The 17,811-nt window shown below is 42.2% G+C and overlaps 1 protein-coding gene across 7 annotated transcripts; it reads right to left on the bottom strand.

Moving 5' to 3' along the window:
* Window positions 1–17,007, bottom strand: LOC146350253 (guanine nucleotide exchange factor DBS-like). 7 transcript variants are annotated; one of them, XR_014789235.1, is made up of 8 exons: window positions 14,961–17,007; window positions 12,299–12,358; window positions 11,883–11,957; window positions 6,968–7,086; window positions 2,709–2,821; window positions 2,198–2,301; window positions 1,020–1,153; window positions 1–590 (listed from the first exon to the last, which is right to left on the bottom strand). XR_014789235.1 is itself a non-coding variant. In XM_084844608.1 (8 exons), exons 2-8 carry the CDS (start codon window positions 14,983–14,985, stop codon window positions 1,977–1,979), a joined length of 591 nt encoding a protein of 196 aa, XP_084700734.1. In that variant the 5' UTR covers window positions 14,986–15,060; window positions 16,163–17,007; the 3' UTR covers window positions 1–1,976. The 7 variants fall into 7 exon arrangements, 5 of the variants coding, with proteins under 5 accessions (XP_084700734.1, XP_084700735.1, XP_084700737.1 ...); XR_014789234.1 differs by having other exon boundaries at window positions 1,020–2,071; XM_084844608.1 differs by having other exon boundaries at window positions 1–2,071; window positions 14,961–15,060; window positions 16,163–17,007.
* Between the last annotated feature and the right edge of the window lie 804 nt (window positions 17,008–17,811).

The following is a 17,811-nucleotide window of genomic DNA, read 5'->3' on the forward strand; positions in this document are numbered from 1 at the left end:
TCAAGACCACCCAGCAAGAAATGCTGAAGTTTATTCAAGGTTTCATACATACAGTAAAGACACTGGATTCTCTAGTGGTAATTTACAGGAGCAGTAGAAAAATTAAAATGTGGGCTGTATTAAAGTGCAATGATACACATACAACCACGTGAATAACAACATTGTTAGGGCCCAAGTGAAAAGGGACAGGATTTGATAGGAGGGCCTCTTCCATAGCTTTGCCTCCCATAGTAGCTCCTTCAGAGAGAAGCAATAAAGCACTTCATTCATTCATTCTATATTTTTATAGAATGTTTGTTGTTTGCCAGACTCCCAACCTGGTGCCACTGGCTGCTGGGGGTGGGCATATGATTATGAAGCCCGGTGTGCACACCAGAATTGCATCTTTCCTTCAAGGACAAATTTTGGAGCAAGAGAGTTTTTTTAATACTCGTATTTACAAAATACGTTACAAAGACTATTGCTATTTTATTACTGCAGCGCAAAGTCTTGTTTGGGTACAATAACGTGAAGAGATGCGTCTTTCCATACTGGAAATCGTATAAAATAAAGCCCTGGACAGCCTTCAGGTTGCTGCCTCTTGAAGAAACCTAAATACAAATGGAGGCATCTTTAGCAGCCTGAAGAGTATAAATACACATCTTTACATTGATACATACCACACATATATAAACATATACAGGTAGACATAAAATTTTGCACTGGCCGGAGCCAGTCGTGGTTTCATTGTAACCACAAGTGAGAATTTGTTTCTAGCATTTGGAACAATATGATGAGAGACTATTTATATGGCAGGAAGAAAAATCAAAATTAATCTTGCTGGATTCTAACTGCATGGTTTTCATAAGTGCTGGAAGTCGAACATTCACTTTCATGTGACTTTTCATTATATAATACATGAATGAGCTACTAATGATATGAGCTATAAGTTAATTCAAAAGTGTGGGTGAATCCAACATGGTTTATACAGGAGTTTACATACTGCTGGCATTTGGTAAGGCAGATCTGTAGAAACATACCTTAGAGGGAGCAATTTATGCAGCATGTAGAAAATAAAATGCTGATGATTTCCCTTTGTTTAAAAAAGTGTTCCCATACTCAAATGAAGCTCTTAATTTCACAGTAAAATTTTAGTAGCAGGAAGGACATCAGTCTAAAGAGAGAATGAGATATATTTCATTTATTAGCTTGGGGCCATCTTCTAACTGTAAGAGCTAAAGACAATTGCATGATATTGTATAATGCTTAACTGATATAAAACATGTTTCAGTGTTTTTACTCCATAATAAAAAGGGTTTGGTTTTATCAAAGAATTTATCAAATTGTCAGCATTCCACTAACAACTATCCTTGTTATAGAATTTGGTTTAGATGTCCGTCCGTCCCCCGCCGCCCAATGGCCATTGCCACATAGTGTACAAAAAAAGTATTGTTTCTATTGGAGTGGAATTGTTCGTTTCTTTTGTAGTGTAGCCTATGGCTACATAAAGCACAGTGGTTAAAAAAACACAAAGGCAGAAAAGAATACCCAGATCAAAACGGATTTCCTGCACTTTACACAGAGACTCCAGGTGGTTTTTGTGTAAGATGACCTGTTAAGGTAAAGTTTCTCACTTCTTTCTACATTATACATTAACTTCATATTTACTGTTCTAACTGTACAGATTTACACCAATGGACACAGCCTGGTTTCTTCATAATATTCTTCCACATTATCCACTGCAGGCTTCATTTTGTTCTAGAGAAGATTTCTGACACGCAACTTGTGGAAGACTTTCTTTCCAACAAGTGTCCTACTAGTCCATGTTCCAACCACCTCGTACATTTTCATTCAATGTCTTTAAGAAGACTTTGTAAATGACCATTTAAACATGGGAGGAGAGACACGCAAGCACAGTGCTTCTCTGTTTCATCTGACATCCAGTATTTGCATCAGGAGTTTGAAAACTTCACAAGAGTCCTGATGGAGCCTTAAAGTTAGCCCTTAACGTCCGAGAAACTGGTGCTGGTAACGTTGCAACTCTCACTGTAGCTTGAAGATGAGCTCAGCGTACTTGAAGCAGCTGCAGACTCTGGATGGAATGCACACAAGTTTACAGAGAAGTGCATTTTAACTTTACATTTTGAACTGTGGTTAACGTGACACTAGCTCTTTAACAAATTAAGCTAAACTAAAGCATTTACAACAGCAATCTTACCCGAGCTGCTCAGAGATACAGCAGATTTTGAGTTTCCAAGCAGTGTCAACAGTCTGCTGACTGGGATCCAACCTTCTTTGCTTGTGCTCAGGTTTCTTACATACCTAGGAAACACATTTTTGCTTTTTAACTGTATGAAAATGTGTAAGATTAAACCAGTATGCCTCATTTGGAAGCAATGTAGCCCATTCTTAAAGACAGATGATTTCTGAGATTTGTTCTGGTGCATGCATAGCATCCAGATTGGACCCAGGGCTCACCTTCTCCCTTCCCCAGTGTCTTTTTGTGTGTGTAAATTCTCTCCATCTTTCTCCCAATGAGTTTAGCCATGGTTAAGAGAGTACATCTTTACCAATCTTAACTATGGTTTGAAAAATACCTTCAAATCTTGGACTGAATGAACAATCCCGCTCCTGATCTCTTAACTATAGTTAGATATCTGGAACATTATGTGTGCAGTGGCTCAAAGTGCTTTTAAGGATGCCCCCTCTTAAAATATACTTCTTCATACCAAAGCCCGTCTTCTCCTTCGTGGATCAGCTGAACTAACTCTCCACTTTTCAGCATCAGGTCTTCAGAGCCTCCACTGTCGTAATTGGTCACAACTGTGTATTTACCGGGGGTCTAAACACAGAGGAGAAACTACAATTGGTTTAATAAGAAATAATCACATAGCCCAGAGATGGAGTTTATGATTATCAAGGTGCCAAATGTAGGTTTTGACACTAACAAATCAATTTATTCTGATGATTTCTAAAATGCAACTTCATGAACATCCCTGGTCACGGGCACATAATGATCACCACTAGGAACTCAGAGCCCCATGTGCACAGGGGTTCCCATTCTCCTTCTTTGAAATGGCAAGTGTATAGGATTTCCCATTATGCATGGGGAGCATTTTTCCCTCACAAATGACACGTAGAAGCTGTCACACAGGTGGAGTTCTAGACTATGCCTACATTAGGCATTATATATGCACCATTTCTAAGATTGTCACACTCTAAGACGGGGCGGGGAATCTCTTTCAGCCTGAGGGCCAAATTCAAGTTCAGAAAAGCTGTCGGGGGGCCACCTTTCAGTGGTGGGTGGGGCCGAAGGCAAAGGGGCAGAGCCGAAGGCAAAGCGGGTGGGGCCATAAAATACACAAACTACCAGAATAGTGTAGCTTAAAGATCTTACTGCCAATAGCTGGGAAATCAACAAATTATTGGTGGTTGGGAGACGGTGCGGGGCCAGGGGAAGGGGGCACCCTGCAGGGCTGGCCAGATCTGCCACCCCCGGGCCTGCGGTTCCCCACCCCTGCTCTATGACAAACAAGAAACAGACCCCAGAATGGAGCAATGCAATTCCAGATTACTTCAACAGCATTCCATCGGACAAAAGGAATAGCTAGAAATCTGGGATGTAACTGGACGCTGGTGTCAGTTTAGCCTTTCTCCAATGGTGCCTCAAACTGCAGTCCTTTTCCTGTAATTTACACTCAGAGAAAAGTAAAAGAGCTACACCTGGGACTACCTTGCTGTGGGGACAAAATCTAACGACCATCTCTGGCACTGGGTGCACCCAGCCTCCATGCAAAGTGCAGTGAGGATGCATTGCGCTCACATACTCATGCACTCCAGGGGTCCCTGCTATGTAAGGGTAATCTCTTGACATACATCTGCCCATCATGACGTCAGGCATTTTGCACGCGCATGCGCACGGGGCAAAGGTGTGTGTGTGTGTGTGTATCTATCATCTATCTATCTATCTATCTATCTATCTATCTATCTATCTATCTATCTTGTGCATACACATACACCATCCATATATTTATCTATTTATTTACTTATTTTACTTACTTATTTCTTTATTTATTTTTTAATTAAATTTCTTAATCGCCCATCTGGCCAGTTACTCGGCCACTCTGGGCGATGTACAACAGTACAAACAGTTTAAAGCAGTAAAATTCCACATTAAAACATAGTATTTCTAAAAATACCCTAACCCACCCCAAATGCCTGCCTGAACAACCATGTTTTCAATCTGTGACAGCAGCTCCTTAAAGAAGGGGCATGGCAGAGTTCCCTAGGGAGGGAGTTCCAGAGAGTGGGGGCCACCACAGAGAAGACCGTCTCCCTCGTCCTCACCAGCCTAGCTGTCCTGGCTGATGGGACAGAGAGAAGGTCATCCGAGGCTGATCTTGTTGAGCGGCCTGTCTGGTGTTGCTGGAGGTGCTCCTTGAGATAGGCTGGGCCAGAACTGCATAGGGTTTTAAAGGTCAAAACCAACACTTGGAATTTGGCCCAGAAAACAACTGGTAACCAGTGCAACTCCTTCAGCACTGGAGTGTTGTGATCTCACCGGCAGCTGCCTTTAATCAGGCGAGCTGCCGCGTTCTGCACCAGCTGCAGCTTCCGAACCATCTTCAAGGGTAACCCCACGTAGAGCGCATTACAGTAGTCTAGATGAGAGGAGACCAGGGCATGTACTACCGATGGGAGCAGATGGTCGGGAAGATAGGGGCGCAGCCGCCACATCAGGTGGAATTGGTACAGCGCTGTCTGGCTCACAGCTGACACCTGCACCTCCATGGACAGCGGAGAGTCTAAAATGACCCCAAGGCTGCGGGTGTCAGAGCTAACTACATTAGAGAATGTAATTATCTTGAATGAGAATGAACTTACTATTATAAGTTCACTGTTTATCTGCTAGTGTTACTAGTTGAATTAGGTATTTGAACAACAGCACTAGTTGTTGACATCTGCCCATTTCTATACATCCCGACGACAAAATATTTCAAAAGACACAAATCCCAAAGTTTCTGAAGAAAACTGACTTCCAGTTGGAACCAATGTCACTCTGGCAGCATCCTACGGTTTCTCCGTGGGAAATTTCTCAAACAGCTTTTTAAAAGGTTGAAAAACCTTTTCATCTCCCCCCTGGAATTAAAAGGGGGGGCAAGGCAGCATCTGGATAACATCTTGGAGAAAAGTACTCCCCACGAGATAGTGGGGGGGGGGGCTGGATTCCAGGATTATCTCCTCAGCGGTTTACCAATGCAAAAAGCTGTTCTGAAACTCCTATTTAATAGGAGAAAACAGGGCTGACATGTTCCATTGTAATATATGCTTTAAGAAATATCAACAACTCCTGAGGAATGATTTAAGAAATATTAACAATATTTGAGAACATCTGAGGACCTGCATGATCTGTTTGAAGAGAAACATGGCTACACCGAGGAGAAGAAAGGGGCTGGCATCACCGCCAACTCCCCTCGTACCTCCTGTGTCAAATGTTTCGAAAACAGAAGATATAGGGGAATTAGTTACTCTGATAAAGACTTTATCTTCACAATTTACGGAGCAAGCCAAAAGGTTGGATTTAATCCAAAATTCCATCACCGCCGTGCAAGGAGCTGTGGATCTAATTAATGTGACTTGGCAAAAAATGGAGACGAAAATTAACGACCTAGAAGACTGAATGGCAGGGAATGAAACTATGACACAAGTTTATTTTAAAAATGACTCCGACAGAATTTCTCAGCTGGAGGCCTTCATGCGCAGATCCAATGTATGTATTATTGGGATTAAAATCTGTCTAATGATGTAAAATTGCCTATTTTTGTGGATAAACTTTTGCATGAGATACTCCCTGTCCCATCTGATTATTTACTTGATATTGAGCAGGCATTTCATGTGCCAAATGCTAAAGGGACTGACCATATACGATCATAGTCCAATTTACAAAGAATTATATCCTGCGTTTGGCAAGAGAGGGTGGAAACCTTTCCTGGAAACAAGAGAAAGTTATGTTATTTCCAGATTACATCAAAGAGGTGGCGAATAAAAGAAGGCAATTCATCAAAGCGAAAAATATGGCAAAACAAATTAACTTACAATATTGCTACAATATCCTGCTACACTTTGCATTGTGTCTGAAGGTCAGATGAAGAAGTTTCTAAATCATGAAATGGCGGAGGCATGGCTGAACGTAAAAATGCGTGACATTGCTGTTACAACCCCATGAACTGGAATCTTTAAACAAGCTCTGTTAACTGTTTATGTTTCATCTACATGATCCAGGCTAGGTCAGAAGATAAATGATTATACATATATTCATTTATTCTCTTTCGTTTTTCTTTTTTATTTCTTTTTTTATTTTTATTTTTTATTTCTTTTTTTTATTTCTTTATTTTTTCTTTTTCTTTTTTATTTCTTTATTCCAAAATAGATATGATATGCTGTATTTAAATATATTGTTTGAAGGTGTATTGTGCACATGTATTTATATATCTAGTATAAAATATATTACTGATTGTTGAAAGTTTATTTTAAATTTTATTATTATATAACACTATATTTCTTATGATATTGAAATGTAAGGATGTTTACTAAACTGAACATTGTTAATGTTATATAGTTTTTAAAAGGGAATGGCATCAGAGGCCGGGGGTATTGGAGTTTAAACTTAATCCTTTAAAGGGGAGGGGGAGGGGGAGGGAGAGGGAGAGGGAAAGACATTTCTTTTCTTTCTCTTCTTTTCCTCTCTTCTTTTTCTTTTCCTTTTTGTTATTGTTGTGTCCTCATAAGAATATTGTATTGCTGGGAAATTCTGGTATTGATCAGGTTGTTGGTATTCTTGGTATTGCTTATTTCATTTATAAAGATAAAATAAATAAAAATATATTTAAAAAAAATCCCGAAGTTTCTATGAGAGATTAGTCACTGAATGTGGATTCATACATTTCATCCCCCTTTCCCCAATAAATGTAAACATGTATATATTTACCAACTTCTTCTCTTCTTTTCCTTCCTCTTCTGCATCTGGGGAATTAAGTGGATCCTCTGCACTAGACCAACCATCATTTTCTTCAGAAGCATCAAGATACTGAGATGTTTTAGACCATCCTTAATAAACCAATAACCCACCATTACTGATAATCTCTGAAGCAAGAGCTAAAACTAGTAGTGAGCCAATATTCACGAAGCTTTTGGAATACTTGAAAATGCTATATAAGTAATGCAGCTTTTGGAATACTTCAGAATTGCTGCAGAATAAATAAATAAATAAATAAATAATAGCCTTTAAGTGTTGCTACTTCAACATGAAATTCAGCATCCAAATGAACCTGATGAAATATGACAAAATGTGTCACCATGTGACACCAACTGTGCCTTAGGATAAGAACTGAGGCTTCATGCAAATAAAGGATCACAAAACAGCGCGATTTATCAGCTGGGAAACAAAACCCTTTCAGCTCTAATATGAAAAATCCCTTCAATTATACTTCTAATATTGTACATTGTCATCAGAACAAGATACAGCCATGGGGGTCATGCACATCTTGGCAATGCTACACTTGTGTTTGTCACTCCAATAAAGCAAACTACATGACTGTACTTACTTGTGAGTCACTCACCACCAGAATAAATACACCTCAATAAACTCATGTGACAGATTGAGATTTCCACATTTTCCCTTACTTTTAAAAAAGCCGATCAAGAAACTAAACCTACAGAGGAACTATGAAGATTAGAGTAAGTGTGGTTGTCAATGGCTTGCACTGATTTCTATCAGACAAAATACATGTTGGCAAGACCACCTGAGGATAGCTAGAGTCTGCCCCCCCCCCAAAAGCAGAGATCCTCAGGGCATATTCAGACACCCTTCCCAATTATGCTAATGGACACACCCATTTACTTTGCCCCATCTAAGCATGAATGGCTATCATTCAGTCCTGTGGGAAAATGTAGAGTGCTACACTTGGGGACACTGTTATGGTAGAAGCAAAGCCTGCCCTCCTCATCTGACACTGGATGGCCCAGCTTCCATAACAAGTGACACAGGAAGGGCAAAACGTGTCTCTGTGAGCTCTTCTCCCCAAGAGATGTTTGAAATATGCAAGCCCTGACTGCCCACGCCAACATATCGAGGGGCATTTTACTAGCTCATAATAGCAGCAGAGTGCCAGTGTGGTATAGTAGATCCTGGGTTGCACTGGGACTAGAGGGGCCGCATTGGGACTAGGAAGATTTGGGCTTGAATCCCTGCTCTGTCATTAGGGTGCTCACTGGTTTGCCTTAAGCAAGTCAATCTCTTTCTCAGGGCCAAACTAGATGAGATGTACCTGTACTGGCTTAAACCAAATGTTGTATGAGTGGACAATGTTCCTGCCTTCCCTTCCCCCCTGCAGCCCCCCCCCCATGCCCTCAAATCTACTCCAAAGGGTTCCCCAGCCCTTGGAAGCAGATTTGGGGGATGCATGGGGAGGAGGGGAAATCCCTTCTGCCAGCAGTTTCTGTTCTGCTGGTGGAAGGTGGATTCCAGCTATTACCTTTGTCCAAAAACAGCGGTGGGGGGAGGGTGATACCGTGATTTCCATTGGAGCTCAGGTGTGGGAAGAAAGGGATATTAACCTTTTGCATCCACACTAACTGCTTGATGCAAATCCCTGCTACCCCTAGAGTTGCTATCAGCCACAGAGGAGAAAACAAATATGGCGCCTGTAGTTTTCCTCTCTGCAGCTAATAACTGCTTGGGGACAGGGGGTAAGGGTGGAGAATTGGTGTGTGGGGAAATAACCCCATCTCCCTGGCCCTGATCCAAATCACACACACCGCCGCGCGCGCCAGTTGCCTTGTGGACAAGCTGAAGCTGTTGGGAGCTCCTATTAGAGAACACTCGTTTTACATCTAGTTTGGCCATCGGTGTAACTTACCTCACAAGTTGTTGACAGGAGGGGAGAGGGGCAACCCCCTATATGGCACCCTGAGCTCTTTGGAGGAAGGGTAGTATGTAAACGTGACCAATAAATGAAAGTCCTGGAAGATCTGTAATGATGCTTGCATTCCAGGTATAAGAGCAAACTAATACAAAATAACCAAGGTAAGGACTCCTTCGCCCACCAAATCCTAGCTATAAATGATTAAAATCGAAAAAAGCTAAGGTGTGGGTGTGCTTTTTCCTGGCAGTTCTGCAAAACCAGCGCTGTTGCCTATCAGCTGCGAGGCTACGAGATGTTCGGGAAAAGCCAAAGCAAGCCCTTAAGCAGCCAGAAGTCACAGCACACCACACCATGTGCAAAGCTCCTGTGGCCCAGGAGGGATACATTACCTTGCCTGCGCTGGGCTGCTAGCAAAAGGCAAGTAGTGCTGACACACTTGGCCCTGTTCCATGTTAACACAGAACTGGCATCTGCGAAAGAACTGAATAATAAATATTCCCAGTGCATTACATCGTAGCTGTGATGCTACTGCCTTCATCCTGAGCCTGAAACCGGAAGCAAGATTCTACTGGATCACAATTCAAACGAAACACGAAAGCAGTATGTCTTGCACTGTTTATCTGTCACAGAGATGGTATTATCTATTGCTACAATGCACCCACCCCACCTCCACGCTCTGATTCTCATGTCTTAGCTTTTCACACAGTTTTGTTTGTTGGCGCATTTGTGCCTGAACTTAAGGAGCAGGTGCAGAACAACACAGGTTTGTTGGCAGGCTTGTGTGGTACACTTCACACACAATTTTCCTGAAAATGCGGATATAGATCCCATATCTGGAAACAAAACAAAATCCAGGATAACCCCCAACACCTCTCCCACCCTTGCCCAAGCTGATGCGACTCCTGTCTCCATTTGTTATATCGGCAAAAAAATAGGGTTGCCAGATCCTGAGTAGACGGTTATTGCTTCTGAGTCTGACGGGAAACATTAGCAGGTGCCAGTTCTCCTGTCATTGAGGCATTATGGCAGGACAAACAATATTCAATTACCCATTATGCAAGAAGGAACATCAGCTTATGGTGTTGGACGACCCATTTCAGGAAGGCTATTTGGATTAAACAGGTTTCTTTTCAATGAAAAAGGGACGTTTCTTGCTTTGAACTCCTTTTCTCTGTGTCACGCACAACGTCCTTTGGGAGCCATAGGAGAACAGAACGGCTACCTGAATATAATGGATCAGGTGGATGATGCTATTTGTGTAGCATCTGTGCAGAATTTCAATGTTTTGGGCCCAAACCCAATGAGCTTCTTTATGGACAGAAAAGGGATTGCACAGGTGCACACACAGTGATCATCTTTGCGCATTTCTAGATCAGACACTTTATCATAGAATCATAGGGTTGGAAGGGGCCTGCATACCATCGAGTCCAACCCACTGCTCAGGCAGGAAGCTTGATTTCCAGGCGGTCTCCCATCCAAGTATTAACCAGGGCTGACCCTGCTTAGCTTCAGAGATCAGACAAGATCGGGCACATCCAGCCCTTTGTATCTTTGTCTTTTTTATTAGGAGGAACTGCTCTTTCCAAGATCTGCTCCTGGGCTATTATTCTTATAGCCGTTACTTATTGAACGAATCTTGAGTTGCATGTCATTAGGCCTTCAGTCTGCATCTATGTTTGTCTGATTTTGTCTCCCCGAATGCCCTGTAGAAGCCACATTAGATCTTGTCTGGAGATTGCATACACCCACAGTATTCCACATGTAAAGCAGCATAGCGAAACCAGCTTGAAAATTCCTGCTTTATACAGCCAGGCTAAGGAGGTTTCTGAGGAAAAAGTGCTTAAGTGAGCCTGTGTGTGTATGGTGAGGGGTAGGTGGGTAGGTTTCAAAGGCTTATTATTCAGTCTTTTCACTCCCATCCCTATATCAAGGTGCCAACTATCAAAGCTGGCCTGGCTTCAGATGCATCCTGAACGGGATATGATACTTTCTCTGGGTGCTCCCGCCGAATGAGGTGAGGTGGGTGGCTACTAAGGAGAGGGCCTTTTCAGTCGTGGCACCACAGTTGTAGAATTACCTCCACGTAGAGACTCGTTTGATGCCTACATTGTGAACTTTTTGGCACCAGGTGAAGACCTTTTCATTCTCCCAGGCTTTTCAGCCCTTCAGTTTAAAAAATCGAATTAGTGGGTTGTGTTTTTTTTAGAATGTTGCACTGCTGCTAGCTTTTATCTTGGTTACTACTTTGGTTTTATTCTGTTTTTAACTTATGGTTTTATATTAAGTTTTACTATGTTATTATAGTTCATGGTTTCAAGCTTTGCCTTGTAAACTGCCCAGAGAGCTTTGGCTAATGGGTAGTAAAGAAATGTAATAAATATATAATAAAAATAATAAATTTATTATTACTATCAGTAAGTTATTATTTTGTGTGAATACCCTTCCCTATCTAATACAGCTCTTATAATGAAATATGTGGATGCCAAGTGATTAAGACCTCCATTACCAAAAATTATGGGTGTCAAGTCTCACTGAGGATGGATTCATATGGGTTTTGCCCAAGGAAGCCAGCCCATAGATTTGGCAGTGGATATGGGCACATTGAAGAAACCTGGTGACCGTTCTGACACTATTTTCGGCATCCTCTGGCCTGCGAAGTTGAGCTCATGCGTCACATGGCATGGGCACATGGGTTGCTTTTCCTTTTGTTAAAATCCCACAAGAACTGTCCAGAACATAAATATTCACTTTGTTGTATGGAGCCTCCATGATACTGACGGATGATGCTAAATGCTATCCTTGACATAGTAATTCATGACAGCTTTTCGTTTGCTATGATTAAGTGTGCTCTATCCAAACTTCCATATAACTGTAAGTGAGAATGCTCCAAAACAAGGGGTTGGCAATAAAGCCAACACAATGCACATATTACATTGGGACCCTACAATTACGAATATGAAAAAATTGGTTCCACTCTACCTCTCAAACCCAGAGGAGTTGGATCACTCTTTACTTCATGTCGTTTAGTGTTTTTGTCAGGGCTGATAGGAGAAGCTGTAGCAGGATGAATAGGAAAAAGTACAGAGAGAGAAAGAGAAAGAGATTGAAGAATTGGAAAGAGAAAAATAGGTGGGTTGCATGCAAATTACCTTTGAGTTTATACTGACAAATCAAAATGAGCATTGAAATGATGTCTATTTTAAGTGGGATTCTTTTCTTAAAATAGAAGCAAGTGAAAAATGTAGGTAATTGAGAAATATAGGGAAAATGGAAAAAAGGCACATTTACGGTTATAAGTACAAATATTAAATAGCTGTAGCGAAGTCATAATGAATTAGTATGTTATGTGTTCAAATATGATTTTATTCTAATAAAACTAAATCCTCTATCAATACCTGGTCCTGTAAGACGGTTCATTGGCAAAGTCTGGCTTTTATTGGTAGGAGATGCTGCTTCTGTCAAGGCAAGCAGGGAGTATTAACTAATTTGCAGCTTCTCCAGAAAGAACTAAAAGGTAATCAGGTTGTTAAAAAGACCCATTACAGCAGTGTGCTTGGAAAAACACCACTTTTTCCTACTGGTTGAGGTACATACATAGAATTGTGGTGGTCATTTCTCCCCTCTACCTCATGATAGCTCCATGGTTATAATGAACATGTCATCTCAACACCTCCTCCTTAGTCACCCTAAACAAAGGACACATTAACGTTGGACAGTTCAGATAACATATTCACTATGAGCAAGGAACCACTGGGAAGGATCCAACTGTGTGCATTAGTGCTACTGATGTTGCGCTAGTGTAAACCAACACTTGTGCAATGTCAACCATGCTTGCTAGTATAACAGGTTTCTTGGGAATCCTGTTCTGCAAGTAAGCTCATAGAATCATAGAATCATAGAATAGTAGGGTTGGAAGGGGCCTACAAGGCCATCGAGTCCAACCCCCTGCTCAATGCAGGAATCCAAGTCAGAGCATCCCTGACAAATGGCTGTCCAGCCTCGTCTTAAAGGCCTCCAGTGTGGGAGAGCCCACCACCTCCCCAGGTAATTGGTTCCATTGCCGTATTGCTCTGACACTCAGGAAGTTTTTCCTGATGTTCAGCCGGAATCTGGCTTCCTGTAACTTGAGCCCATTATTCCGTGTCCTGCACTCTGGGATGATCAAGAAGAGATCCTGGCCTTCTTCTCTGTGACAACCTTTCAAGTACTTGAAGAGTGCTATCATATCTCCCCTCAGTCTTCTCTTCTCAAGGCTAAACATGCCCAGTTCTTTCAGTCTCTCTTCATAGGGCTTTGTTTCCAGTCCCCTGATCATCTTTGTTGCCCTCCTTTGAACCCTCTCCAGCTTGTCTGCATCCTTCTTAAAGTGTGGTGCCCAGAACTGGACACAGTACTCCAGATGAGGCCTAACCAGTGCTGAGTAGAGGGGAACTAGTACTTCCCGGGATTTGGAAGCGATGCTTCTATTAATGCAGCCCAAAATAGCATTTGCCTTTTTTGCAGCCACATCACATTGTTGGCTCATATTCAGCTTGTGATCGACGACAATTCCAAGATCCTTCTCGCTCGTAGTGTGGTTGAGCCACGTATCCCCCATCTTGTAACTGTGCATTTGGTTTCTTTTTCCTAGGTGCAGAACTTGGCATTTGTCCCTATTAAATGCCATTCTGTTGTTTTCTGCCCAGCGCTCCAGTCTATCCAGATCACTTTGAATTTTGTTTCTGTCTTCCAAAGTATTAGCTATCCCTCCCAATTTTGTGTCATCTGCAAATTTGATCAGCATTCCCTGCACCTCCTCCTCCAAGTCATTAATAAAAATGTTGAAGAGCACTGGGCCCAACTGGGCTCTACTTATGTTGTGCAGGCATTGATTTACACTAGTGCAAAGTCAAGAATGCTAGCGCATGGACACCATTGGATCCTTCCCACTGTTTGTGTAAAACAGCCTCCACAAGCAAAGCACTGATCACAGGCAATGAGCATAATTTAAAGCAGAGTAGAGCAAGGATAGGATTCAAAAATGCATTCATATAAAACTGTAAAAAGGAAAACTCCATCAGAGACAGCAGCAGCTCCTGCTTCAAAAGCTCCACTTTTGTGAAATATAGGAAATTTTTTCCTTAGGACGTGTGAAACTTTTATTTCAAAAGTAGTGGGCTTAAAAAAAAAATCCCACCTTTAGAACAATATACATTTTTAAAAAATTTTGGACGGAAACAAATACATTCAGGGTAGATCCAGTGACAAGTTAGAGTCAAGGTGGCAATCACTAAAAAGCCTCTGAAAATTCTTTGGAGACTGCAGAACACTGCAGCTCCCCTTGAGAAAGGAGGTAAGAGTGGAGAAAAATGTCCATTTGGAACACTTCCCACTAGTGATCCAAAGTTTGTAGTAACTGCCTATAAATGTCTAGCAAAAACTAAGGACATGGCAATGGCCAATTTCACTTCATACAGCTTGATTCTCACATTCCCAGAGACTATATCTCTATGCATCATCTCAACCCTTAAAATCAACAAAGAGCTCTCTGTTTAATACTGCCACCAATAAAGTCTGAACTGCACACAACAAAGCAGCCTTGGGTTCATCTAGCACGACCCATTTACTCTGGGGCTGCTGCGATTTGAGGTCTTTTGGGACCCCCACTTCGCAGCCAAACCGTGGTTTTTACCCGGAAAATGCAGATTTCCAAAGAGGCATTTTGCTGCGATGTGTTTGGGTTGCTGCAGGTTTCCCATGGTTGCGAGCTGTCTATCCCTTCTCTGAACTGACTTCACGTTTTGTGGTGGGAGTGTGGTAGGTGCACCTAGTGCTTGTGTCACTCTGTGATGCCCCATCACTCCTCCCTGTTCCTTCGTGGCTGCACAGTTACAGAGACAGAGAGAAGTGTGCACATTTCTTCAACCACGGCTTCGCACACCTTCGCAGCTTCGTATCTTCGTAGCACTGCTTTGGAGTCAGTGGCCAAGGGCCGGGGGGGCGGGGGGACAGGGGAGCAGAAGGTCCAGGACCAACTTCATTCCAGCCACCATTTTGGAATGATGGGTAGGCATGTACCTTTCATGGGCTCACACCTTGGCATGTGCAAACCATCGCAGGAGTCTCAGGCTGGAGGACCACCAAACAGTTGGCATGGAGCAAACCACCCACATTTTACCTAACGAGAAATGGACAGACACAAAAGAACCCCTAAAATACAAAACAGCCACTAAAACCCAAAGTGTCACACCTGCACCCTTACATGCCTGCGCAGCTGCACATTTAAATATAATGGTAAAACAAAAACAGCAGCGCGACTGCTGCAGTTCACTTTGCTGCAACAGCCATGTGTCAGGGCACAGCGGAAGTCCACAGTAAATTGCGCATGTACCACAGCAGAAGTTAATTCACAGCTGCAATGCTGCTCAGTTACGACGGAGTGAAGGTTGAAAGCAGTGCCATGTAGATGGCCCCCAGGCAGGTGTGGAACACACCTTGCAATGTTTGTGTATCTCCCCTTTCAGTGTCAGGACTCTTAACAGAGTATTATGAAAAAAGAGCGTATGACCTTTTTGTCTGAATAGAAAATGGTGGGATATCCATGGACGCAGCTGGGATGAAAATATGCTAATGCGATTTCTGTACTCTTGTATTATTTCTATACTTTTGTCAACATGATCACTTCAAATTTTCTATTTAGCCTCTATTCCTAAAGAACTATGTTCTATATAATTTCATAGCTCAAGTTGGTTTCTGCCCTTTGGGGAACTTTATTTGGGAACTGTATATCAAGAGTTTCTGCCCCAGGCTTTGAGGTAGGAAGAAGCAACCCAGACCTTGGAAATATGGAAATCCTTATGGCTTGAATCCCCAACACTTTGAGAAGAGCTTTCCTGCCCCATCCACCCTGCTGCAACCCCCAGCGTCCACAAAAAGCAGATCCTGAGGGATGGGGGACTGACAGGTATGGTGCACAGATCGTAGATGGAAACTGAGGAACCACCTTACAAGTGCTTTTTGGCTCATGCTAAACAACTTTGAATCCAAGCTAGTATTTCTTCATGGGAGTCCTCTCTCTCTTCTCTCGCACACACACACATACATGCACGCGTATAGTAGTAATCTACTATTTATAAAAGCACATAAAATATTCTTGTAAAAGTATACTAGGTGCTGTATATTCCTTAAAAAGGAATTCAAACTTTCAAGATGTAATATCTACCTAGGAAGTTAAAAGCAAATATATAGTTTAAAGAAAGGCAAAGCAGATAGTAACTCACCTTGTATTAGATGCAGGTAGAGGTAAGCTGTGTGTATGTTCTAGAATTCTGTGCTGACTAGCTTCTGTAAGGAAGACAGAGACTCCCAAAGTACTTTAGCCACATTACAAACCTCCGGTTCATTTTTTGGAACTTTTCTGCACACCTTGGAATCTAAGGAGCCGTCACCAAAAAGAGGGACTAAGTTATATGGCTTCAATGATGCCACAACAAACTGAGTATGGACAGAATTCTCACATTAACTATGGGACTTTGGTTTGGCTATTACTGTGAGAGTAATGCACCCTTGTTCCTTCAGTTCTCTTGTCTGCAACTTTCTAGCTTGAGATATCCATTCTGCCTGGTATAGCAACAATACAGTTCCTGGGAAATATTGTTCTTATAGTTGTTAATCCGAAAAGGCGACAGTTAAACAAACCCTACCAATCTTGTGGGGCATAACATAACCCATCGCTTTTGCACTGAAGTATGAATTAAGCATAACAGAAAAAGCAGACAAAAACAAATGCCCAGCACATTGAAAGCACACAGAACATAGGCAGTGCAGATGCAGCCTATAAAGCCTCTCATTCTTGTAGGCAGAAGCAAGTGCCACAGTTACATGGAGAATTCTGTCCATGCTCAGTTTGTTGTGGTGTAACTGGTATTTCACAGATAAAATCTAACTTACTACCATGTCTCTTGGATTTCCAGTGCCATTTACCTTTATCTTTACCTTTTCACTATTGCAACCTGCTTCTCTGTCTTGTTCTTTAGGGAGCATACATAAAGATGCACCCATCTCAACTCGTCTTTAATTGCAGCCCTTTTAATCCCTCTCACAATGTCATGGGATGCATTCATGCCTGCAGGAGAAAATAAATAATGCTGTTGTACTGATGGGCACTTTGCTATTCTTGGATATCACGGAGGAAAAGAAAAGGAAGAAAAGGCTTACGCCTGTATGCCTGTAGCTGGTTGGTCAATACTTTTCTATCTGATCTCATTTACCCAAGTGGCTTTGGCTTCAGGTGTTGGAGCCTATGTCAAAAAGCAAAAGTAAGAAATTTAATCAACAGCTTGCCACTGGTTAAGTCACCCCAAAAGAAGACAATTTTTCTCCCTCTCTCAAAATACTTGAACCTGGGGTCATCCTATGAAGCTGATTGGTGGGAGATTCAGGACAGATAAAAGGAAAGACTTCTTCACACAGCGCATAGTTAAATTATGGAATTCACTACCACACGATGTAGTGATGGCCACCAGTTTGGATAGCTTTAAAAGGGGGTTAGACAAATTCCTGGAGAAAGAGGCTATCAATGGCTACTAGTCTTGATGACTATGTGCTACCTCCAGTATCAGAGGCAGTGAGCCTCTGTACACCAGTTGCTGGGGAACATGGGTGGGAGGGTGCTATTGCGCTCATGCCCTCCTTGTGGGTTCCCGGTTGACAGCTGGTTGTCCACTGTGTGAACAGAATGCTGGACTAGATGGACCCTTGGTCTGAGCCAGCAGGGCTCTTCTTATGTTCTTATGTTCTAGTGATGACTTGGAATTATGAGAGTTATAGTCCAGGGCACCAGGCTGGGGAAGGCTGGTCTATGAGGTCTCTTTGTTTAAGCTGCTTACATGTCTGGCTGCCTAATTCCTATTTATACCCAGGCATGGCA

Source organism: Heloderma suspectum, chromosome 3 (assembly GCF_057233095.1).
Source record: "Heloderma suspectum isolate Gila_16-S chromosome 3, 16-S_ref, whole genome shotgun sequence".
Taxonomy (NCBI): domain Eukaryota; kingdom Metazoa; phylum Chordata; class Lepidosauria; order Squamata; family Helodermatidae; genus Heloderma; species Heloderma suspectum.

What these genes read in the sequence shown, in the direction of transcription:
- LOC146350253 (XM_084844608.1), bottom strand. Translation starts at nt 14,985, where the DNA reads ATGCCAAGGTGTGAGCCCATGAAAG. An exon ending in AACTCCTCTGGGTTTGAGAG is followed by an intron (nt 7,087 to 11,882) that starts GTAGAGTGGAAC and finishes TGGTTTATTAAG; the next exon opens with GATGGTCTAAAACATCTCAG. An exon ending in TGTATCTCTGAGCAGCTCGG is followed by an intron (nt 2,072 to 2,197) that starts GTAAGATTGCTG and finishes CATTCCATCCAG; the next exon opens with AGTCTGCAGCTGCTTCAAGT.